Source organism: Salminus brasiliensis, chromosome 21 (assembly GCF_030463535.1).
Source record: "Salminus brasiliensis chromosome 21, fSalBra1.hap2, whole genome shotgun sequence".
In the NCBI taxonomy this organism is placed as follows: Eukaryota; Metazoa; Chordata; class Actinopteri; order Characiformes; family Bryconidae; genus Salminus; species Salminus brasiliensis.
In genome coordinates, this window is record NC_132898.1 from 26,920,358 (window position 1) to 26,945,632 (window position 25,275).

At 45.6% G+C, this 25,275-nt stretch overlaps 1 protein-coding gene across 1 annotated transcript in view; it reads left to right on the forward strand.

Moving 5' to 3' along the window:
• magi1b (membrane associated guanylate kinase, WW and PDZ domain containing 1b) overlaps positions 1-25,275 on the forward strand; it is a 180,362-nt gene that overhangs the window by 145,809 nt on the left and 9,278 nt on the right. Inside the window, 10 exon segments of the mRNA XM_072666558.1 lie at positions 2,241-2,265; positions 3,542-3,607; positions 3,609-3,665; positions 3,667-3,793; positions 7,839-7,930; positions 10,329-10,521; positions 13,472-13,780; positions 19,240-19,443; positions 23,940-24,033; positions 24,182-24,269. Coding sequence (XP_072522659.1) covers positions 2,241-2,265; positions 3,542-3,607; positions 3,609-3,665; positions 3,667-3,793; positions 7,839-7,930; positions 10,329-10,521; positions 13,472-13,780; positions 19,240-19,443; positions 23,940-24,033; positions 24,182-24,269 — 1,255 coding nt within the window.

The following is a 25,275-nucleotide window of genomic DNA, read 5'->3' on the forward strand; positions in this document are numbered from 1 at the left end:
TTAATGAACTACAATTAAACTACACATTTATTTGCAATTTTAAATAATTTTACCAAAAAATATATTTTTTCGTATTTATTCATTTATATTTGTATTTCTTACGTACTGCAGTGTTAACATTGGTCGTATGTGTTTGATTATGGGATATCCTCTACCCCGGGTGCATATCTCTTGAATTCTTGCAAGTCTTGAAACACAAGTTTGTAGGGCTCCAAGTGTCTCAGCGGTCTAATGTCCTTCCACTAATGTCCTTCGAGTCCCGTAGCCATGCTGCCTTGCCATCAGCAACCGAAGTCTGAGAGAGCACAGTTTGCTGAGTAGATGATGCTTTCTCCTCCTCCACTCTTAAGCAGTGTTGGCTGGCACAGGCGTCTGTGTCCTTTTTATCAGTTTATAACCTATAAATAACAGGTTTTATTGAATTATTACTCTTATTATTAGTAGTAGTACTAGTATTAATATTATTAATCGTAATTCATATTGGTTTTATTGACACTTGAAATGTTGTACATTATTTATATAATACTGTGTCTATGCAATTACTATATTATATACTTATTTATATAATTTCTAAATCTATGCTATGCTTAAAGGGGTTTGCCCTGCTGGAACACGCCCCCCTTTAGTCAGACTGAGGGCAAATCATTGTACGGCACGGCTGCAGCGTTTATTAGGGAAAGCGGCCAAATCGGGAACTGAAATTAAGTGACCTTAATGAGTTAAAGGCAGCTGGACTCGACAGCGATTCGTCTAAATGACCAAAGAACTAACAGTCCAGGGACAGTGATGTGTAGGCAGGAATGTCCAGCTAACTGAGGCTCAAATCGCACCCGTTTAGAGGATAAACCCTGATATCTGAGAGCACAGAGTCGAGCGAACTGATCTTAGGAGTGTTTTAGTAGACTGGCTCATCCAGGTTTATGGGCTTTCGCCTCTGACTTGAACTTAGCATGTCGCTAAATTCGCAACTACAGTAGGCTTGGTTTGTTTCCCACCTGTTTTCAGAGCTTGACCTTACCACATGTCCATGTTCGGACAATCCATTAGCTTCTCTCTTCTCGTTAGCTTTCAGCCGTCTGTAATGAGTTCCCACTGAATTCCTGCTGAATCTGTTTGTACAGTCAGTCTCTGAACAGCGCTCTCGTTTTTGTGTTGGTGGCATTCGCTCACTACATGCACCCTATATTATGTGAGTGACGTCACATGCACCCTATATTATGTGAGTGATTTCACATGCACCCTATATTATGTGAGTGACGTCACATGCACCCTATATTATGTGAGTGATTTCACATGCACCCTATATTATGTGAGTGACGTCACATGCACCCCTATATTATGTGAGTGACGTCACATGCACCCTATATTATGTGAGTGACGTCACATGCACCCTATATATTATGTGAGTGACGTCACATGCACCCTATATTATGTGAGTGACGTCACATGCACCCTATATTATGTGAGTGACGTCACATGCACCCTATATTAATTATACTGTGTTTGATTATGGAATATCCTCTACAGATATGCTTTCATGTGTTTTGCTGAGTGTATTTTCGAGCGCAAGTCCCTGGATATCTCAAACCCGCACGGCCGCGGCTTTGTGGGAAGCGAGGGTACGTTCAGTGATAGAATCAAGAGAATGTTAGTTTCCAGTTCAGTCTGAGAGTTGCATCAATCCCTCAGGCCCTGAGAGTCTGAGCCGTCTGAGAACCAGCCTGTCTGACTTGATGTTAAAGCCTGGAAAATATATATCCGACTGCAAATCACAGACTGGACGGTGTAGTGTAGTATGACCGTGCTCAGAGTGGTTAGTGGAGGTCAAGGACACGTGTATTGTTTGGATATGATTTACTAGGACCATACACATATATGTGAACAGGATATATATATATATATATATATATATATATATATATATACGTCCAAATGTTTGTGGACGCCCCTTCTAAGGAATGCATTCAGCTACTTTCAAGTTGCACACCATTGCTGACACAGACGTGCAAATGCACACAGCACGCGCACAAGCTTGTCCCGTCCCTGTAGAGAGGTACTGCCAATAGAATAGGAATCTCTGGAGCAGATAAACATGAACCTATTGGTAATATGTTAGGGGAACCCAGCATTGCACTGTGTGCTCCATCCAATACTTTTGAGATGAAGTGAGGTGATGGACATCCAGCATCATGACCTCACTGATACTCTTGTCGCTGACTGCAATCAAATCCTCACAACAGTGTTCCAGAATCTAGCAGAAAATCAGCCTTGTCTGGATAGTAGAAACAGTTACTCCGACATCTTCAATAACCCCTTTGGATGAGCAGGTGTCCCAATACTTTTGTCTTTTTAGTATATAAACAGGTTCACTGCCTACCCAGGAAACCAGAACGTTTTCTTAATGGGTTACATGTTGGCCCCCGCATATGGCTGCCCACCAGCGTCCCAACAGGGTCGGTGATGAGACCAGTAGGGGTTGAACATCGGCCCCATCTGGGCTGTACGTTACCTAGATGGCCCAACTGGGTCCCAGTAAGAACACATGTACAAACCCACTCAGAGCCCATGCCCACCTGGAACCCACCTAGCCCACGTTCCACCCATGTGAGCCCCACATCAGCATGCTGTCTGGGTGTCCGGAATAATATGAATGGTGGTGTCCAGACTTACACATATATAGTTGGTCTCTGTACGACGCTGGTAAAGCCTCCGCGAAACTGCTCGTCAGGGAAGCAGGCGACGGTGCTCTGGCATGCTGCCCTCCTGGCGTTCACTTACTGTGTTATCAGTGTCTCATTAAAAACCACTCTCGATGGAATTGCGCCTGTTGGAGGCTGTGCCTTCTCTGGAACAACGTGAGCCATCTCTGGGATTAAGGGCATTCCGTCTACTGATGAATTCTTCTCTCTGTTGATCAAGAGAAAATGAATACTGCGCGGTTACTTACTTTCACAGCGGCCCCGCCCCCTTTTCCCATTCACTGTGACTGCTTGATCAGTCTCTGTCGAGCCTCAAAGGACCCGAAGTTTCAGGCCGGTGAAAGAAAATCCACTTTGCTTGCGCTTTACGAGCACAGAGAGAATTCATAGCCCTCCGTGCTTATGATTAAAAATTAAGCTCCTGGAATCGGTTTTAGGGTTTTTTCCCCCTCAGAAACAAAGATTGTAAACAATTAGCAGCCGACGGCTGAGGCATGAAATATGTCTGAGAAGAAAGGAGATGAAGGCTCCGAGAGGAGAAGAAGTAGATGGGTTGAATCGGAGCGAGACGAGAATATGAGCAACTCGATGCTTATGAGCTACGTTAGCCTTGTCCACCACGTTTGGACAGAGGGGAGAAAACTGTGGGACAGTTTGACCATTTTGAAATTTACTTACTGTTTATTTCTTCCCTCTCTCTCTCTCTCTCCATCTCTTTCTCTCTCCATCTCGCCCACCTCATTCACATCCACGCACACCCACATACTACTTCTGACCCACTCAATTCACCCACCCGCACACTCCATCGTTCACACCATCCCACGCACTACCCCGATGCACAGCAGCAGTTGGAGAGAAAGGACAGCCAGGGCAGCTCCCAGCACAGTGTGTCGAGCCACCGCAGCGCCCCCCTCGGACTCCTCGCCGCTCCACGCCTCGCAGGTCCTGCCCACCGAGACGGCGGCCCCCACCCGCCCCGATCCAGCCGCTGCCCGGCCTCCCTCAGCAGGACGTCCCGGCAGACGGCACCCTCGCCAAGAAACCGGACCCCTTCAAAATCTGGGCCCAGTCAAGGAGCATGTATGAAAGTAGGCGTAAGTAATATGGGATTTTGGTGCGGGTGCTTGGGGAGCTGGATCTCTGGGGCAGCGGGGGGCGGGAAGGGGGGCTGCTGGGTCCTTTGGGAAAGTGGAGAAGGGTAGGTAACTAATAATGGGGAAAAGAGGTGGTTGCATGGATGTTCGGTTAGACTGGGAACCTATATATCTTGTGTGGTGGTTCTATTTTGCAATCAGGGGAAAAGAATGTATGTCTGTTTATGCCGTCAGGGTGTTGTGGCTATCCGTATTGGCCAAAAAAGTGCCAAGAGGTAATGCGAGATTAGCATCAAAGGGCATGATAAAGTTCTGCATCGATTTCGCCTCACATGAAGCCTTTTGAAGTCTAGACGTGCGCTCCCGGAATACGCCCCTGCCACTCGCACCTAACTTCCTTTCGGAGCTTTGAGCCAAACTCGTAGAGTGAAAAAGCCTTCTGTGCAAACCATTAGCCCTCTACACAACTCTTCTGTGTGTTTTTGCTGTCAGAGACCATTATGCTGTAGTGCTGTGCTGTCCCACACTTTGTCTAGTCTCCAATTAGCCAGGTTCACTTACTTCGGACCTCTCGAACAAAGGCGCAAGAAATCAACTCGTGCCGCCTAGCCCTTCTGACCAATTACATCCCGTCCTGCCATCAGCGATCTTACACGCATCGGTTCCCCCCTTAAAAACGTCTCTGACAAACGTGTGTGTAATTGGTGGCGATGGAACGTAGCGAAACCCCATAATTCTTTCATGTCCGCATGGTGCAGACGTGGATGGACGATTGGGCTAATTAGCAGGAATATCCTTCAGCGGCTGTCGGGGGGTTGCGGGAGTTGGAGAAGGCTCAGCTCTCGGGTCGGGAGATTTCAGTGGCTAATCATTCCTCCAGTGCCCCCTGCTTTTATGCTGCTCTTTCATTATTGAACGCCTTAGAGCAAAAGAGGGGGGCCGGGACCGGCAGCGCCGCCCACGGGTCCTAGCAGAGGCGGGAGAACAGAAGAGGAACTGAGACGATGAAGAGGAAGAGACGGAGGGTGGAAAGGGAAACTCGCCGCTTCCGACGAGGCCTGATGGCTCCGGGTTGTCTTTACTGCCAGAATGCAGTTTTTTGGGGGCTCAAACCTTCGCAGACAGCTGTGCTTTATAGTCCCTGAATCGAGTTAGAAGCGGATCAATGAGGTTCTGATCGATCTGCTGTTGTGGAGCGCAGCCAGAGGTCTGTCAGGCCTGGCTTGAGCACCCGAGTGGGTGTTTCAGACTTTAGCTTAAGCACACAAAAGTATCATTAAGTAACTGCAGCTTAAGTGAATGTAGGTTGAAAGCCTGGGCAAGTCATAATGCGCAATTTGGAGACTCATTCAGGTAGCTTAATGGAGATGGAATGATCTGGGCCGATCTCCCCTAGCCGTGACCATTTTGTATGCCTCCAGAGATGCTCACCCCACTGCCTCTTGATTGGCTGTGTAATGGACACTTCTGTCCAGACTGCTAACAAAGAACCCAGCTTCTCCGGATCAAGCCGGCCTTGATTATCTGGACAGTGCAGGGGAACGCTGGGAAAGGGCGAGTCAGGTGATATGTGCTTTCCAACCTGCCTTGTTGGGATAATGTGGACCCAGTTAGTCCTGATTACACTGGTCCGTATTACCTTGGCAAAGTGCACGGTCACTTTGGCACATTGGGGAAAGTGGCCTTCTTCAGATTCCAGTCAGTCACTTGCTTCCCGAGAATCAAATCACAAAGAGGCAGGATTTGCCTTTGTCCATGCGACCGGTCCAACAGAACCTGGTTCTTGTTGTGCGGGCTGCCTTTCTCCCTGCTGTAGGACGGAGGGAGGGTAGAACACTGCATGCCTAATTGTCGATTCAGTGGACAGATTGCAGCCCAAGCTGCTCCTTCTCCCGGTGCTCCCACACTGCTTCCTGCTGCATCGGAGGAAAGCCGGTTCTCACAACAGACAGACAGCTCCCTGTTACCCAAATCCCAGTCATATGCCAGACAACAAAAGTGATCTCAGGATGTTGTCAGAGTAACTCCCTCTGGCACTTTTGATTGCCATTGATCCACGCAAAGATCTTCTTGCACCATAGATGGTTTGTAGATGCTTAAGGAATCCTCAGCTAAGCCTCTGAATCTAAGCCTAATTAGATCATTTATCCAATAAAGCTGACTAGTCATTGCTAATGTGTATCTGACATGCCTCAATCATCGCACATTTGCATAAAATTGTGCCAAGTTGAAGAGTCTTCTCGAATAAACTTGGGTGCCACTTTAGTGAAGGGCAGAATTCGACTGACACCCTTTTAAACCTCTGCCTGACCGATGTCTTTAAACCTCAGCATTTCACGGCTTCTAACGCTGGTTGGAATGAGCCTTTCGAATTGTTTATACTGGTTAATGTCAGAGGTCCTGAGACGCATTATGAACGCGACCCTTCAGTAAAGTGTTCCCTACATTGACATTTATGGTATTTGCCTGGCGGTCGCATCCAGACCAGTACAGGTAGGAGAACGTAGTGTTGGGAGTCTTGCCCAAGGACTCTTATTGGTGTCCAATCTGCCCTACACTCTAAAAAATAAGGTGCTGCATATGGTTCTTTGAGCGATGCCATAGACAAACCACTATTGGTTCCATAAAGAACCATTTTTATAATAGAGATGTGACCAAAAAATGAAGATTTTGGTTATTTTAAAGGTTCTTCACACTATTTAAAATAGTTCTTCGCAGAACCGAAAGTGGTTCTTCAATGAAACCCTCAAAGAACCATTTGTAGCCCCTTTATTTTCAAGGCTGGAGTAGAAACCCTAGTATATCTTGAGGAAAGCGGTGTTATTGTCCACTATGCTACACCAACCCCATCACCTAGACCTTTACCTAGGTACTTTCTGGCACGGTACATGGCAGTGATACCCATAAAAATGGCCAAAATGATTATAACCAACCACAGTTGATATAAACATCAAATTTGGACATTGACCATGCTATGGTCCATCAACGTCCCTCTTACCTACTATAATACCTTGATACTTCCTCAGAAAATGGGTCTCTTGGCTCTTACCTTAGCCTTAGCCTTCCTCCCAACCCTAGCATATTTCCCCGTTTGCTTTCTACCCGAGTGCAAACATCTGCAGGTCGTCAATAAAAGACTAACCTGTTGAAGTGAAACAGACAGACGTCGCACGAGGAACGGTTAGGTGCCTGCTAATTGCCTTCTTAGCACACATTGATGTTGAAACGGCACATCTGGTGGAATTTCGTGCGAGGCTTGACACCCCGCTGATGCGTGCTAGTACACACGTCAGAGGAAGGTCTGGCATCGCTGTCACTCGCCCTGGCTGATTTGACGTGGAGCGGTGAAAGCTAACCGTGACTTGAGTGAGGTTGAGGCCCAAGGGCAAGGAGGCATCAAACAGCCTTAGTCCTTCAGAGAAGCTCCGAAATGGGTCAGATTTCACAGAGGTCACTGAGCATATGCCTGGTCTTTCAGATGTCCTCCATAATGTCTGAGGTTTCCTTTTATATCTATCCGCATACGATGCTTAGGTGTCGGGAGGCTTTATGAAATGAGCAGGATACGTTCGTAACGACCAGGTCATTGAAAGGATTTGATTCAGGGTGTCGCTAAATGAGAATCCAGCTGTTTTACTGTTGGATTATATTCTTTGTTCCGTTCCTCTATAGTTCTAGATAATACTCTACTTCATTCTGGGTGTAATGATTTACTGGGTCATTCTCTCATAATAATAACTGCCAGTGCAGCCAAGCCTGGCTGACGATCGTGAGGCATTGTTGAAGACTGACAAGGGCCTGGAGATTGAAGCTGAACTTGGCCATGACTCTAATTGGGTCCAGCCACAGGTGCAGCTGTTAAAGCCGCCGCCGCCGCCATCGTTAGCGATCACTGTTTCGCTATACGTCACCCCCACTTTTTTACCGCCGTCCTCAGCAGCTGCTTCACTTGAGAGCAGGAAAAAGGGTCAAGTGATTCAGACCATTTGCGTCATGCTGCAGGTGAATTGATCATGGCCTTGGGCTATTTGTCCTTTTTTTTTAGTGCCAGATTACCAAGAGCAGGATATCTTCCTGTGGAGGAAAGACACAGGCTTCGGCTTCCGGATCCTCGGAGGGAACGAACCAGGAGAACCGGTGAGTGGTTTCTTCATTCAGATGATTTTTGTGCATATTACACCATTATATGTCCAAATGTTTGCAGACACCATCTCAGTCAACATATCTTCTAAAATCAAGGGTATAAAGTAGGGCTGTCCGAGTCACTGTGTCCTTAAGAGCGCCATCCTGTGTCCTTAAGGCACCATTAGTGGACATTATTTCCAGCCAGCAGCAGTAAGGACGTTCTCAGGCGTTTAGAGCTTGGGAATCCACTGAAAGGTTGCCTCCAGGAGCATTGTGGAGAAACACTGGTCTAGGTGATTGGTTGATGATGCTAATTTGTCTCTGTCCCACTCTGGCCAATAGCGGATGCGGCAATCTGGCAATGGTTATGGAATTCCAATAAAGCATAAGTTCCGAGTGTAAATAGCAATAGGCCAAGCTGGAACTGGGTAACTCAGTACCGTACAGCTTGATGAATCCTCTTCCATATTTAGACGCAATGGACCTAAGCCTGATTGTTGGCTTCAAGTTGAAGTTTGAATTCTCTGCATACTCGAAGGGTCTCCACAATGTTGTCCATTAAAAATTCTAATTAGAGGAGTCGGAGGCTCACCAGCCGTTTGAAGCCGGTGCCTTCTCTCCCCCCCCCTCTCCAAGCTACAAAGACTGATCTCAAGGCTTTTGAAGATTTTCCAAAAGTAATGGAGCAGGCATGCTTGGCAGGCCTCAACCCTCAGCCTTTACAGTTTGTTTATGACATCCATTTCCATGTCCAATGAGCTGCATGCCACATTACACAACCTTCACTATTTGGCAGGTCTTGGGCCTAGCAAAAGCCTCCCCTGCCAGTGCGTGGTCGAGTGTTCGATAGATCCCCGCAACTCGGTTCCTGCTTTCATCTCAGCTGCGCCGACTCGTTCAGGAAGAGAGAGAGAAGAAAAAAAATCTCCCAGGCCACCCATGTTCTCCGTTAGAGAAGCCAAGTTTGTTGGAAACTTGTTCAAACCGACACGCTGCTTTCTTGGGCTGCGTTTCTTGACAAAAAGGAGGGAAATGGCTCTCGTAAGGTTTTATTTCTTGGCTGGGATGGTGACGGGATTTGGTCCCAGACATTCCATGAGGGGGTTTATCTGAATGGCAAGCATCACTCATCAATTTAGACCCAAAATAAACAGAAAATTGAGCTCATAAAGACGACCAGCACTAAAGACTCTAGCTGAAGTCAACAACGGCCAACTCTAGTTTTCCAGAGCGAGTTAGCAAGTCTCTCCAGGGCTGCTGAAATACATCAGAAGCACATCCGATGATCATCATGTCTTAATGTGTGCTTAATTGGGCGTGGCTTCTTCAGGGCTACAAGAAAAGTGCCATTGAGTTAGTGGGTTTGAAAAATCTGGTGGATACCCATGTGTCCCAAGTTGTAGGTTGAACTGAAAGGAGATTATTGGGTCGTATACGTTGTTAAGCCTATTTATTGGTCTTGCTAAAAAAGTCTATGTTTGCATTAATGTACTGTGGCACATCCCTCTGGGAAAGGGGCGTGGCTAGAGGCAACCCAGTAGTCAGCCAAGCACATGGGCAGACATGGATGAGTTCAATGCAACCCCATAAGGGACCTTTATTGACTCATCCTTGTCACCAACCCCCAAAACGACAACGTGAGCTCCTCTCCTCTCCTCTTACAGTTAGGCCAACTAGCCGACAATAACCAGTCATTGAGCGGGAACCCACGTCATTCAGAGTGCACAGAGGAACTTGCCAGGTCAGAATTGCTCACAGAGATGGTGGGTTTACGAGTCACTAAAAGCCACTTCATAGAAAGTTATTCCATTAGGAACAAGCTGAGCTTTGAGAAACGCTTGGTCTATTTTAAATGCATTTGTGGTGGCGGCATAAGGAGAAATAGAAGATTTACCAAAAAAAAAGACTATACAGTAACATATCCTTTTTTATGTAATAATAAAATATGTGTAAATGTGATAGTAAAGAAAATGGATACATTTGCATTGTAGACACCATCACCACCACAGCTGAGTTTCCGTCTCTTTCCACTTGATAAGGCAGGAAACTGCTACGAAATTCTCCTGTAACTCAAGTGTTGCATAGGTTTGCATATTAAATAAACCTCTTACAACCAGGTAATCCACACTTATTTACGTTTATACCTACATTACTGTCATAATTAACATCAGTTTTATAGGCCCTAAAATTGAACCCTGAGGAACTCCACACAATATGCCAAACCAAAGGTTACCAAAAATTAATCACTGTCGTTTCTGTATTTGTTTTTTTTTTACTTGATCAGTAAATAAGGGGTTTGAAGAATTTGTTGTACTGAGCACATCATACCTTCCAGAAGCATCTAAATTTGAGGCCACAGTGCAACTCAAGCAGGAATAATGATCAGCTTGTTTTGTTCTCTCCTGTCTAGATTTACATCGGTCACATTGTGAAGTACGGGGCAGCGGATGAAGACGGACGTCTGCGATCTGGAGACGAGCTGATTTGTGTAGATGGAACGGCCGTTGTGGGCAAGTCCCATCAGCTGGTGGTGCAGCTCATGCAGCAGGCCGCCAAGCAGGGCCACGTTAACCTGACCGTCAGGCGCAAGACCGGATACGGAGGTGAGCAGCGTCTGGAGCAGGCTAGACGCCCTGTGCTGTGCTATAATTAGTGTTATTACTATACTGCTGCTCTTTATGACTGTACTGCCTCCTAACCTTTACTGACAGGACTGAAAGGAGTGGACTGAAGGTATTGTTTAAGGCCAGTGGGCAGTAGCTTGATTAACGGTTCTTAGGGTTATAATAGCTGAATAAATCAAAGATCACCGTTTCACAGCTGAGGACATTCAGAGGTGATCCACCTGATAACCAGCCTTTCCAAAATTTGATTTAAGGCGGACAACCCCAATCCCCCCTATATAGTATTTAAGCCCTGCCTTCTCGATGCTCTATGACCTTAATGGGATTATGAATAATGCAGAATATATAATTATTCGTCTGCACCGGACAGATTTCATTTAAATGAGAGTTCACGGCACATGTTAATGAAGGAGCACTTGCGGAATGTGGCCCACTCTAGGTCCCAGGGATTTTTACAGTCCCAGAGCTGGAGGCTGAAGTGCTGCATAGTTGCATAGCTTCATGTTTTCCGTGCTTAAACATGCTGTATTCGCTCTCCTCAGCTTATTATTTTTATCAGTCAGGTGTAGCAAGGGCAGAACCAAGACAGAAGGTCCTCAGGACTACGAACAAAACCCCTGGTTTAAAGTAATACATTAGCAAGAAAGCAGGTTTACATGAATTTACCCCGCCCGTCACCCTAATGCAGTTAATTAATGTGTAAACTTTGCTTCTGTGGTTTTGCGCTACATGCTATGAGGCTAATGGGAGTTTTTGTGCTCAGGTTTGCATTCTGAATGCTGCATCCCCTAAAGCGTCACGCACTTGACTGCCTCTTAGAGTCCTGACTTTTATTATATACAAAGGGTATTATTCAGTAATCTCTGCAGACAATGCAAACCAGTTACTTATTCATACGTTATGAGAGTGAGGAACCACGAGTCTCAAACTGTGGTTGGTTCCATGCAAACCAAATTCTTGAAAAGGAGATTTAGGTGTGTGAGGGTGTGTACCAGGCTCTGGAAAGGTGTTACTTTGGCACTTCCCACTTGGTTAAAAGGGTCTTGGAGTGGCTTAGAGGGTGAATTCCCTACCGCTATGGACTGGTCGCAAGTTCGAATCCCGAGCTATGCCACTCTGCAATCGGCGGAGGACTGACTGAGGTGCTGAGGACTAACTCCCCTTAGCATTGCTAGTGCTAGGCGGAGTTGGCGCTACGAACTGGTGGGTCAGTCTGCAGTACTACATTGGTAGGAACCCCCCAAAAACACTAAACCCTACATTTGAACCCCAGTCTGCCAGGGGGGGAGATGATGCTGTTACCCACTCCTCTAGTTCTATGACATTGCACAAAGCAGTGGTTCTCAAGCTGCTCCTCAGGAGCTCCTGATGCTCTAGTTTTTGCTTTCTACCAACAGCATGTGTTGGAGCAAATATCTGGACTGTCTGAGGGGATTCTGGTTCAAAGGATTGGTTTGAGAGTATAGACTTGCTTTAGCGACTATATAGGACAAGTCTGAAGAAACTTTTGAAGGTCTAAAGAACTTTCACCTCATGTAAAAGTCCAATTTAAAAGTTCTTCACACTCCCACACATCTCTATACAAACCTACTTCTCTATAGAGTGTTTTTTTTCCTATGGCATCACTCAAAGAACCATTTGAGCCTTTTAAGAGGAACACTGTGTAAATGTTATTTCCTGTCAAATTGCTTCATCCTGTACAAGAGAAATAGCCGAAACATCTAACTCTACCCCCCAAAAAAGCCTACCCCCCCTCATTTGAGCAGTCCAGACGTGGGTTTGCCCATTTGTCGCGAGTGAAGAATGCCACAGCGGCCTTGAGAAAACAGCAACCGTAGACATGATTGAGCGCACCCCAGTCCTTCCCCCGTCCCACCTGCTGATGAGAAAGGCCGGCCTTTAGATGCGATGACGCTCCACCTCCACCACAATTTGTCTCGTAAATCACCCCCACCCCCAGTACTCCCAAAACACCAGTTTGTCATGTTGCTCCATGGCAGCAGAGTGGCTGATGTGTCGCAGCAGCTCCGGTGGACTGTATGAAAATGAAAATAGGTCAGAGCGCTGCAGTTAGTGCAGCACGTTCCCCACAGACTTGCATGTTATTATTGGGCTGCTGCTGAAAAGGAGTCTACTGTATTGTTTATCGGGAGGGGAGGCTTTTTGGATTGCATCAGATGGTTCATCTGGGAAGCCTTTGATGTTTCGGCAGATCTTCATCCTTCTTGGGTTATAATACAAAGCGATCGTATTCATCAGATGAGTCAGAGTGAAAGTAACCCATCAGCAAAGTTCTTGCCTTTCATTTCTTAATGGAGATTGTTCTTAATGAGGTCTAACATATAGTGCGTAATCCATTTTACAGGCTGGTGCCACTGCAATAGGACAATTTCAGCTAGTTAGTGGTGCTGAATAGCCCTGTAAATAAGTGAGCACCAGTTCATACTGAAAATATATATAGATACTAGGTAGCTTAATTAAAGAATTATACATTTAAATCTGTGCATATATCGGTATATATTATATAGACCTCAGTTTTTGTTCATCCTCTAGTCCTTCATCAGTGTTCACAGGACGCTGCCCACAGGACACTGTTGTATTTCTGCTTGGTGGACTATTCTCAGTCCAGCAATGACGCTGAGGTGTTTAAAAACTCCAGCAGCACTGCTGTGTCTGATCCGCTAGTGCTGCTGAGAATCACCCACCACCCAAGTAATACCTGCTCTGTGGTGGTCAGTCTTTTGGGGTCCTGAGCATTGAAGAACAGGGTGAAAAGAGGCTAACCGAGTATGCAGAAAAACAGAAGAACAGTCTGGTCCAAACCAGTGGTGGACATAATATTCTGACATGATTGTGTGTATGTATAAATGTTTTTATACCATCAAAAGTATAGAAAATGGGACAATAACTTTCCCCCTCTTCTCCTCAGTAACTAAAGTGGATGGCGACGTTCCTCCCTCGCCGGCCTCGTCCCACCACAGCAGCACACAGGCAGCCTCTCTGACAGAGGATAAGCGCACCCCCCAGGGCAGCCAGAACTCCCTCAATACTGTCAGCTCTGGCTCCGGCTCCACCAGCGGCATTGGCAGCGGCGGAGGCGGGGGTGGTGGGAGCAGCAGCACGGTGGTGCCCAACACGGTGCAGCCATACGACGTGGAGATCCGCCGCGGCGAGAACGAAGGCTTCGGCTTCGTCATCGTCTCGTCCGTGTCCAGACCCGACGCGGGGACCACTTTCGGTGAGATTTCGTACATTTCTAGATGACTCTGATCCATATAGGAGCACCTCTGATGCAGTGTGTAGAGTGTAGAGTTTACCCAGCATTAAATGTCATAGCAGTACCAGGAAAAAGCTATGAAGTAAGTAATTGCACCAATGACAAATGATTTGATGGTCATCCTCTTATGCTGTAAATGAAAGCTGCTTTCAGCAAGAGGATTGCAGGATTTGGGGTCTTAGTGAGCCCTCTTTGTTTTGATCGAGTTCCTCCTCAGTGTTGGTATTACAAACTTCACTTCACTCCACGATGTCCACACAATGTCCCTCTTTATGCCTTTCTGCACGTCCTGTATTCTGTACCTGCCAGCACCCTCACAGTCCTTTCTGTGTCTTCTTGTAACAACCTGTCTGTATCTGTTCGGGCCCAGTTCCTTCTCAAGCCTCAGGCTTCAACAAGGCCAATTGACTGACATATGGAGATGCATCATTATGATCGGTCCAATATTGAGATCATGGTCCATGCTGTCCTATTTAAGCTATTATTCATACATGCGCTGAAGCATTTGTAGAAGCATGTGGAATCAATGTCATTGGGAGTTTCCCTTCTGGATCCACAGTTGTCTTTCCTGGCTGCTCTGCATTCCCCATTCCCATTCTGCGGGACAGCCATAATGCATTAATGTGAACTTGGACTCATCACACATCAAAATATACTATACATCTCCTTTATGCTATACATATGCTAGACTTTCCTTTTCGTTCCACCTTAAATGATGCATTTAGTTGCGTTCAGTATGGCACCTGATTAAGGTGGAACGGAAAATCCATCTATTATTTGTCCATATTGATTTTTTTACACATCTGTACGTTCCTACTTGTCCAGGGCGTCTGTTATTTGAATCATTACACAGGTAGGAGAATAAGGTGGCAATCATTTGCCTATATCGCTATGCCATCATTGCGTTTCCCTGCTAACAAGTAATGGGATCTTATGCCTCACCAGTTAGCAATTAGCATTGTGCAAACTACAGGCCTCCATCAACACACACACTGATTCAAGTCAGTCAGTAGGCAAGACTTGCTTACTGGTGGTTTCTAACACTGTGTGTTAGTTATCCATAAACATGACCAAAAGAATAGGGACATTCAACCTTCTAGAAGACTGCTGCTAGTGTGTTTCAGCTCTGCACTATTCTGTTGAAAGAAAAGGCAATTATTAGCCCATATTGATGTGAATATTATGCCAAGTTATAGGCAAGGTAGAGGGAGGCAAGACTTGCTTATGTAGATTCTGACACAGTTATACACACCATTATCCATTACAATGTATGTAAAAGTATGAAAGATTCAACATTTTAGCAAAAGAACTGATTTTTTTTTTATCAAACTGCATCATTCACTTTATGAAAAACAAAAAATAGAATTGCAATAATTTGCCTGTATTAATGTGACTCCAAGATCACTGTGCATCCCAACTACCAAGTTTCAGCCAACAGGTTCTTATGCCCCACCAATTAGCAATTAGCATCATGCTACAGGCCTACCTTAACACGTGCCTTGCTTTTAGAGGGTTTCTGACACAGTTAGATTCACTGTTATCCATTAAAATCACCAAACATATAAAAAATTCAACCTTCCGGAGGTCTACTGCTAATGTTTTTAGCAAACAGCTAACATGTGTAGCTGTGAAAAGTAGAATGAAGTATTGCAGTTATTGGCCTGTATTGATATGATTCTGAGATTATTGTGCATCCCTGCTAACAAGTAATTTAAGCCTCACCAATTAGCAATTAGCATTGTGCAAACTACAGGCCTATGACAACACGCTTTGCTTGCTTATGTAGTTTCTGAAAGCTGCTGGAAATTAAACGGTCAAGAGCCCTAATGCTAATGTTTTTAGCAAACAGCTAACATGTTTAGCTTAATGATATTTGCCTGTATAGAGGTGATTCCCATATCATTGTGCATCCCTGCTAACAAGTAATTGAGGTTGATGCCTTACAATTAGCAATTAGCAATTAGCAATTAGCATTGTGCAAACTACAGGCCTACCCCAACACTTACTTTAGGGTGTTTGGTAATCTCAAACAGAATATGGGATGTGTATTATAGGATTTCTGACGCCTGTAAAAACTGTAGAAAAATATCATCTTTAAAGGGACTACTGCTAATGTTTTTAGCAGACAGCTAGCATTAGCTGTGTGACCTCTTTAGAAACAAATCTGGCAATTATTTGCTAATATTGATATGATGCTTCATGTTTTTAGCAAGCAGCTAACATTTTTAGCTGTGACCTGCTCTTAATGATATTTGCCTGTATAACAAGTAATTGAAGCTTATGTCTCACAGTTAGCCATTAGCATTGTGCAAACTACAGGCCTACCTCAGCACATACTTTGCTTCGAAGGGGTTTCTGATACACAGTTATCCATGAAAATGACCGAACGTACAGAGAGTTAAACTTTCAAGAGGACTGCTGCTAATGTTTTTAGCAAACAGCTAACACTTTCGGGGCAGTGGTGGCTCAGCGGTTAGAGCTCCGGGATATCGATAACAGGGTTGTGGGTTCGATTCCCGGGCTCGGCAAGCTGCCACTGTTGGGCCCTTGAGCAAGGCCCTTTACCCTCTCTGCTCCCCGGGCGCTGGAGTTGGCTGCCCACCGCTCTGGGTGTGTGTGTGTACTCACTGCCCCTAACACGTGTGTGTGTGTGTGTGTGTGTGTGTGTGTGTGAGTGTGTGTTCACTACCAGATGGGTTAAATGCGGAGGACACATTTCGCTGTACAGTGACAAATACGTACCTTTACCTTTACTTTACTTTCAGATCCGCAAACTGCTCGGCTAGACTCTCTTGTGTGGTCTGTGACTCAGATTTTGATCCATAAAAATGCCCAAAAGTACTGAAAAAGTAGCAGTGCGACCTTCTCGTTAAAAAAGTAGACGTGTCTTAGCTGATGGACTGCATTTGGGCTAAAAGAAAATGGTGTACATTTGATTTTCTGCCAAACTACTCCATCTACTACAGCAGTCGAATTGGGGCCGCTCCCACGGGTCGTCCACCGCTTGTCCTAATCTCAGCAGACATCAAACAAAGACTGATGGGACTTAGCCGCGCAGAAATGGGAAGCACTCATAGTTTTCACGACCGCGAAAGATAAAGAGATCAACTCGGGAGGCAGAAAGCCGCCAAATCCCCGTCTTTCTGCTTCCAATAAGCAGTGTTTACCCACCGGGATGGGTCTGTTTACTCCGTTTATGAGCAGGTGTCTTCGCTATGGCACCGGCGCAGGGCGCGCACACTCCTCGCATCAGAAAACAAGCAAGCTTCGACGAGCCGAGCACGACGGGACCTGACTCCGACAGGGATGGAAAGCGAAAGCAGTGCCGCTTCTTCTCAGCAATGTTGAAACGTGTCTGACTGCGGCACTACAGCTAGCGCGGGACGAGCGAGAGCAGGAGGAGAGCATGCATACAGGCCTCGGGGCAAGAAAAAGGAGAGACGGCAGTCTTACATATAGATGCACAGATATTTATGCACTGGAGGAATCCTATGCTACTTAGAAAACTGCAGACTATATATAATGAAGTGTGTACAGCCTGTTTTACACCTAGTATGCTGTGCTAGAGGCGCGAGAGGCGCAAGATGCGAGAGTAGTGCTAGAGGAAAAATCAAGTTTGGTGAAAATTCAGATTAACACTTTTTCAGTCTAACCCCAAATGTGAAAATGTAGCCGAGACTAGTGTGGTTATTTAGCTCTCTGCTGTAGCTACGAGGCTAATGTAAATGTAGCGAGGCAAAACTGTTACGTAACAGTTTTGGGGGGGTGTAATTGGCCTGTTTTTCGGCCCTGTTATGCAAGAACAATCGTGTGAACAGTCTGGAAGTGATACACCATTGTTGGAAAGGGAGTGGAAAGGCAGGGCCGATACTTTTGGCCATTTGGTGGACCAGGGCTGTGATGTTCCCTTGTATTGTCTATGAAATTGAGCACTCTGTACATATACTAGACTCGATAAATCATACATTAAATATGAATGAGTGAAGACCCAAAAGTTTAATTGGTTTAAGTTATCCAGCACGGATAGAGAATCTATTCAGTGGCTTTAGACAGCAGTGTAATTATCCGCTGCACGGTAGACTAGTAGACGAGTTTAGACCCCCCCCCCCCCCCCCCCAAAAAAAAAAAATCTCCATTCAAACATCATAATTTATCGCTGTGTTTTGCATAATTTATCACACAGGCGGAGTGAGGGCACATTGCACAGTGCTGTGGGAATGCTCAAGAGTTTGGAACATATTTTTAGAGTTTTGAAAAGTGGCATGAATAATGTAAAGAGAGTGGAGGAGATTAGAAAAGCTGCACAGACTAAATGTAATGCTAGCGAATGAAGCGCAGTGGGATTTGGTGGGTGTGTGTGTATGGTCTGACTGGGGATACACTAAGCAATGTATCCCTTTGGTATCTGTTCTCATTACTAGGGCCGTCAAAGCTTTCCACTATGCCGAACATTAGATTCCACTAATGTTGGCTGCTGATTGAGCCCTGACCAATCACGCTTCCAGATTCCAGAGCGTTTCCTTGGACGTAACAAATAAAAGCATTCCAAGTAATCCAATAAATGTAGCGTCGTTTTATTAGACAGTATAATCCATGTTTGAACCGTAGTATCTTCTCTGATCAACCATAGCATTTAAAGCAGCTGCGTAAAATATGGTGTACGCCTCCCTCGTGCCGCCAACGCAGCTCTGAGCCATCGAGGCATGGACTCCACAAGACCTCTGAAGGTGTCCTGTGGTATCTGGGACACCAATACGATAGAATCAGATCCTTTAAGTCCTGAAAGTTGGGAGGTGGGGCCTCCACGGGTCGCATCCATGACCCCGTCACTGATTGTCCTTTTGATGCATTGTTGGACTCCCAGCGTATCGCGGTGTGCGGCTGCTGTTCGGTCCATGATGTGCAGCCCTACTTTCTTCCTGGGAAGTGTCCCAAATAGAGATGGATACCTAATTAGGGCGTATTAAGTGCCTAATGATGGTGCTCTAGTGGTAGGGAGTCAAAAAGTGCAGAAAATTGAACGCTCCTCCTCATATTAAGGCTACGAACATAAGGTTAGCCATGAAGGTTAAAAGGTTAAGCTGATGAAAACTTATGGTATAATGTGATGAGTGCTGATTGCAGTGGTCTCTCTTCCCTTTCTCATCACTTTCCTTGCTCTCTCTTGCCCTCTCTCTCTCTCTCTCTCTCTCTCTCTGTGCTGCATTTGGCCTGAATGGGGAGCTATCCGTGGTCGTTCTTCATTGTACTGCAGTGTGTCACTTTGGCTTGGGTGGCTTGGTGTATTAACCCCTATGCTTTCTCTTCTTTTCTCTCATTCCTTCTCTCGTCCTCTTCCTCTTCAACCCCCTCAAACCCCTTTTTACCAATACACCCGTGTTGATACCACCCACACACTTGCGTACACGCTTACCTAAAAGCTGGAAACACATGTGTGGCCATGCCTCATAAAATAGGGCGGATCATCGAGGGCAGCCCAGCCGACCGCTGCGGGAAGCTGAAGGTGGGCGACCGGATCCTGGCCGTCAACAGCTGCTCCATCACCAACAAATCCCACTCGGACATCGTCAACCTGATCAAGGAGGCGGGGAACACGGTGACTCTGCGCATCATCCCAGGAGACGGTAAGACGTCTGCAGCTTGCGTTTCTGAAATTGTTGATCTGAGAGGTTTTCTTTATTAGTCTGGAAGTGGCGATACATGCTTGGGACTCAGGAAACCCCTCCTCAGTCCCTAAAACCCTTTTTTCCTGAGACAACTTAGACGCTGTTATTTTCCCATGGATGATTGTGGACACGCCTTCCTTTGTGGGTTAACCTTGAGAATGCCATGCAAGTCTCCAGGAGGTGTAGCTTTAACTCCTTCAATCCTAGAGTATTTAGTTATTCATCCGAATGCAGAAACTACAAATTATGAATCAAACGTTGTGGCTTTGTGGCGTCCCATTAGGTTCTATTCTAGGGCCTATAAAAGTGAGGTGATTTTTGGAAGTAATGTACTTTTGAGAGCGACGGATTGAAGTTTGGTCATATGTAAAGGGTTTAAAGGGTTAAGAGAATAGAGAACAAAGCAGCCCAGTCAATTTTTGTGAAAAGAACCTGAAGCCTGGTTTGTAAAGCAGTATTTTAGAGGACGTTAGGTCTGCTAGTTGCAGTGTTCAGCAAGCACAGGGTTGTTAAGGTTATTAAATAGATTTTAAGAATCGGTCCATGTGCTGAGATTAATCAGATGTGTGGACTAAACACCCTTTAGACCTGGAACTAGACCCACCCATGTTCGTTTGGTTCAGGCGGTTTGTTTCGGTTGCTGGAACTTAATGGCCTGATCTGTGTGTAGATCGCTTCTTTGCACATTCAGCTTAATTAAGAGTAGAATAATGAGGAGAAAGCTGTGGGATCAGCACTGCATGTTCCACTCTTTAGCTTCCTGTGTCTCTGTTGTTGTTGGTTTTTTTTTTGGTAGAAAAAAGTGCAGAGGGGGGATGGTTGTTGTGGCAGCTGGGGAAGAATGTGATAAAGCTGTGTGAGTGAGGAGGTGATGCCAATGTCATTCTTTTTTCGAAAACTAAAGAGCAAATCATTTATATTTATATTCATAATATTGCTTGCCTATGTTAAGATTAAGCCCTATACAATACTTATATACACTAAATTAGCAAAAGTATTGGGACACATGGTTTTTCCATTTGAAATGTTACTTTTGAAATTAAGGGTGTTAAAGAAGAGATGGTCAGTGAGGTCAGGATGTGTAAAATATGGTGTACGCCTCCCTCGTACCGCCAACGCAGCTCTGAGCCATCGAGGCATGGACTCCACAAGACCTTTGAAGGTGTCCTGTGGTATCTGGGACACCAAGATGTTAGAGGCAGATCCTTTAAGTCCTGTAAGTTGGGAGGTGGGGTCAGCGGGTCGCATCCATGACCCTGTCACTGTCGCTGATTGTCCTTTTGATGCATTGTTGGACTCCCAGCGTATTGCGGTGTGCGGCTGCTGTTTGGTCCATGATGTGATGTGCCCAAATAATTTATATTTATATTAATATTGCTTGCCAATGTTAAGATTAAGCCCTAGAAAATACGTATATACACTAAATTAGCAAAAAAAAGTATTGGGACACATGGTTTTTCCATTTGAAATGTTACTTTTGAAATCAAGGGTATTAAAGAAGAGAAGGTCAGTGAGGTCAGGATCCCCAACTACCCAACTCATCCGTCTGAGCATCTGGGATACGTCTGCAGGGGATAGGGCGAGTAAAAGCCCTGGAGAGGTCATTTTGAGCCCTCCTGGAGATTTCTAACCTGTCTGTCTTCCTCTCTTTCTTTCTCTCTCTCTCTCTCCGTTCTGTATAATTTATCCTGTGACACACTGCCTTAGCCTGAGACACTCCTGTGTGTTGAATGATTCAGCAGCGGCGGAGGGGAGGGGGAGGTGTTTTGGACTGGGTGCTATGACCATTCGAGTAGAAATGACAGAGAGAGACGTAGACAGGGAGAGAGCGAAAATAGTGACACAGACAGCTATTTTAAGACCGAATTAAAGGGATGGTTCAGTCTGCCGTTTCGAAGAATTGGCTCACACCATTCGGGTGAAGCTGAGCTGGAGCTCAAAAGTAATTAAACAATAGACTGATGAGGACACACATGGCCAGGTGCTCTCTGTTCCCTGATGTATTCATGACAAATGTAGGTAATAAAAGATCTGGAAAGGATGGTTTATGATCTTAAGCAAAGCACATCATCTGTCAAACATGGTGGAGGTAGTGCTCGTTCATTCATTGTCCAAATACTTCAAAGCCTGTGAAAATAGAGGGATTATGTAAACAATGACTAATTTGTAAAATTATTTGGTTACTGACTTTCCCTGTGGGATAAATAAAGTGATCTATCTGATCTATCTATCTATTAATTCTCTATACTGTAATTATCAACTGATTAACTGTATTTATGAGCAGTGACCTACTGTAATGCTCACCAGTAATCTACTGTAATGCTTACCAGTGATCTACTGTAATGGTCGACAATAGTGATCTACTGTACTCATGATCAGTGATCTACTGTAATGCTCATCAGTGATCTACTGTAATGGTCAACAATGGTGATCTACTGTACTCATGAGCAGTGATCTACTGTAATGGTCATCAGTGATCTACTGTAATGTCAACAATGGTGATCTACTGTACTCATGAGCAGTGATGTACTGTAATGGTCATCAGTGATCTACTGCAATGATCAACAATAGTGATCTACTGTACTTATGAGCAGCGATCTACTGTAATGGTCAACAGTGATCTCCTGTAACGCTCACCAGTGATCTACTGTACTTATGAGGAGTGATCTACTGTAATGTTCTTTCTCATAAACCGTGACTGTACTGTAATGACCAACAGTGATCTACTTTAATGGTCAACAGTGATCTACTGTGGTGGTCAATAGTGATCTACTGAACGTATGAGCAGCAACCTACTGTACTGCAATGGTGGGCAGTGATCTACTGCAATGGTCAGCAGTGATCTACTGTACTCATGAACAGTGACCTACTCTACTGTAATGGTCAATAGTGATCTACTGTACTGCGACCTATTCTGTGCTGTAATGATGAACAGTGCTGTTCGTCATTCTGAACACGTCTAACAGTTCATTAATTTATACAGCTTCCTGCAAATGATTGGTGATGGAGTATTGGCATCATATGAGACTCATTAGGGCCATTAATTCTTAACAGAGTTGATCAGAGTTTATTATTATTGAAACAGTGACGGCAGCTTTCCAGTGTAATTCCAGACTGTTGAATGGTAGTCTGGCAGGTCCGGGCTGAAGAAGCGGTAATTGCAGACCTGATCAGGAGCTCAGTGGAAGGGGAGGTGCAGGGCTGGGGAGGGTGTTTGGAGACAACAGGCCTGTTTAGAATGAAACTGAACAGCCGCAGTGACAGCATCGGCCCGGTGTGATAAATGTGCAATTATTCTCCCCGTCCGGCTCTGCTGCGCTACACCAGCACTGGAGCGGGGCTGTGAGCTGATTGGCGCATTTATGCATTAATGCTCAGGTGTGCTGAGATGGGTTTCTAACGGCAGACACGTGGAACATCGGGTAGCGGTCACAGTTCCACTGTCCTGCAGAGGCACAGTGAAGAACCGCTCTCTGATATAAACACTTTTGCACAGTGCTCAGACTCTCACGTATTTGTACACACACACTCACTGTCTCTCACTCTTTCTCATTCTCTCAGTAGCTCTCTTGTTTTCTCAGTCTTTCTCTCACTTGCATTTTCTCTGTCTCTCACTCACCCAATCATGCTCTCTCTCTTTTTCTCATGGTCTTTCTCTCTCACTCTCTCTCTCTTGTTGTCTCATTCGCCCCCTCTCTTTCTCTTCGTCTCACTCGCCTTCTTTCTTGTCTCTCTCTCTCTCTCTCTCTCTCTCGGTCACTCATGCTTTTTGTATTGGTGTCTCACTCATCTTTTTCTCTTGGGCTCTCACTTCCGCATTCTCGTTGTCTCTTACTCTCGCTCTCACTCTCGCTCTCCCTTTACCTTGTTCTCACTCACACTTTGTCTCTTACTCTCACTCCTTCTCCTGTGCTCTCTTTCTCTTGGTCTCCTGCGCTTTCTCTTGGTCTCTCTGTCTCTCTCTCTCAGTTTCTCTCTTGCGCATTCTCTTTGTCCCTCACTCACTCTCTCTGCCTTGTGCACTCTCTTTACCTTGGTCTCCCTCATGCTCTCCCCTTCTCTCACTCACCCAATCATGCTCTCTCTCTCTTTCTCTCATTGTCTCTCGCAATTTCTCTTGTCTCTCACCTCTCTCTCTCTCTCTCTCTCTCTCTCTCATTCTTTTTGTATTGGTCTCTCACTCATTTTTTCCCTTTCTCTGTCTCTTGGTCTCTTGCTCTTTCTTATGGCATCCCTCACTGAGACTCTGTCTTGTGCACTCTCTTTCTCTTGGTCTCCCTTATGCTCTCTCTGTCTCTCACCTCTCTGGACTCACTCTCTCTCTCTGTCAGTCTGTTTCCCTCTCTCTCTCAGTCTCACACTCGTAGGCATAGTGAGAGATCTCTGTGGTCGTGTCTGGTCTGTGTTTGTCGTAGCACTGGTTTGTAATGCTGCTTTTCTCTCTCTGCTCTCAGAGTCCTCCAACGCCTCACTGCTGACCAACGCTGAGAAAATCGCCACCATCACGACCACACATACACCTCAACAGCAAGCTGCACCTGAGCCAAGGTAGACAGAACACACACACACACACACACACACACACACACACACATGCCTGAACCTCTTCAGTGTAAGCGCTATAAATACGGGATGTTGCTTTTACAGAAGACTGACAGGACTTCTCTCACCCTGCTCTCTTTCCTTCCTCTCTCAGAAACAACACCAAACCAAAACAGGAGTCTTTCGAGTTCAAAGCGCCTCAAGTTCCTCCTCCACCGGCCCCGACACAAGCCCAGAACCAGGTACGCTCTCAGCTCACACACACTGCACTCTCAGACTGTCATTTTCAGAAGTACGTTGCCTTATTGCTGCTTACACTCTTACTGGTGCAGCATCTAATCTCCATGATGGAATAGCTAATAATCATTTTATTAAAGTTTTCTTTTAATATGGGCATAAATAAAGACTAGAGCCTCCATGTTCTTAAATATTACAATAACCAAAAACTTGGGGTGTCCTGATCCAGTTCAGCGGTCATTAATATTGGAATAACTCATAACTCCTGCTTTTCCAATCCAGTAATCCTAGTTTTTGGTGGGGGATTTTTAGAAGGGGGAGGGTCTACCAAATGAGAAGGTGAGTCTGGCCCCGCCCCTGGTCTCTACTGTGCAGACTCTGGTTGCAAATTTGACAACATAGCGGACAATTTTGGCTTCATTTCTACAGAACAGAAGGGAATGGACCATTGCTCATTGGTGCCGTACCACACCTCCCAGTGGAAAAGCCCCAAAATACTGCAATAACTGCAGCATCTTCATCTTCCCCCACTTCAACACCAACAGTCAGGATGTGACCTACAGTCTAAACCCCCTCTTTGAGCTTTTAAGGTCGTTGGAGTCTTCTCAGAAGCGTGATGTTATCAGACATCATCAGCGGAAGCGTGTTTGCAGTGTTGGCTCCTTTCTGCCCAGCCCAGCTTTTGACATTCCGTGGCTGTGATGTGGCGCAGAGTCGGGTCGAGCGAGAGTGTGTCCTCCTGCTTTGTTCTCTGTTCTGCCGCTTTAGAGATGCCCCCCTGCCCTCTCTCTCTCTCTCTCTCTCTCTCTCTCTCTCTATCTCTCTCTCTCCTTTTTCTCCTTTCTCTCCCTCTCTGTCTCTTTCTCCCAGCCCAAAAATACCCACATGGCCCAGGCCTGCTGTTATCTATTATTCATGCAGCGCTTCAGTCGTCGCTGCTATCAAATATGTGGGTGACTTTCCTGCAGGTGACCGTGGGCTGCACTCCGGAAACCAGAGCCCGGCTTTAGG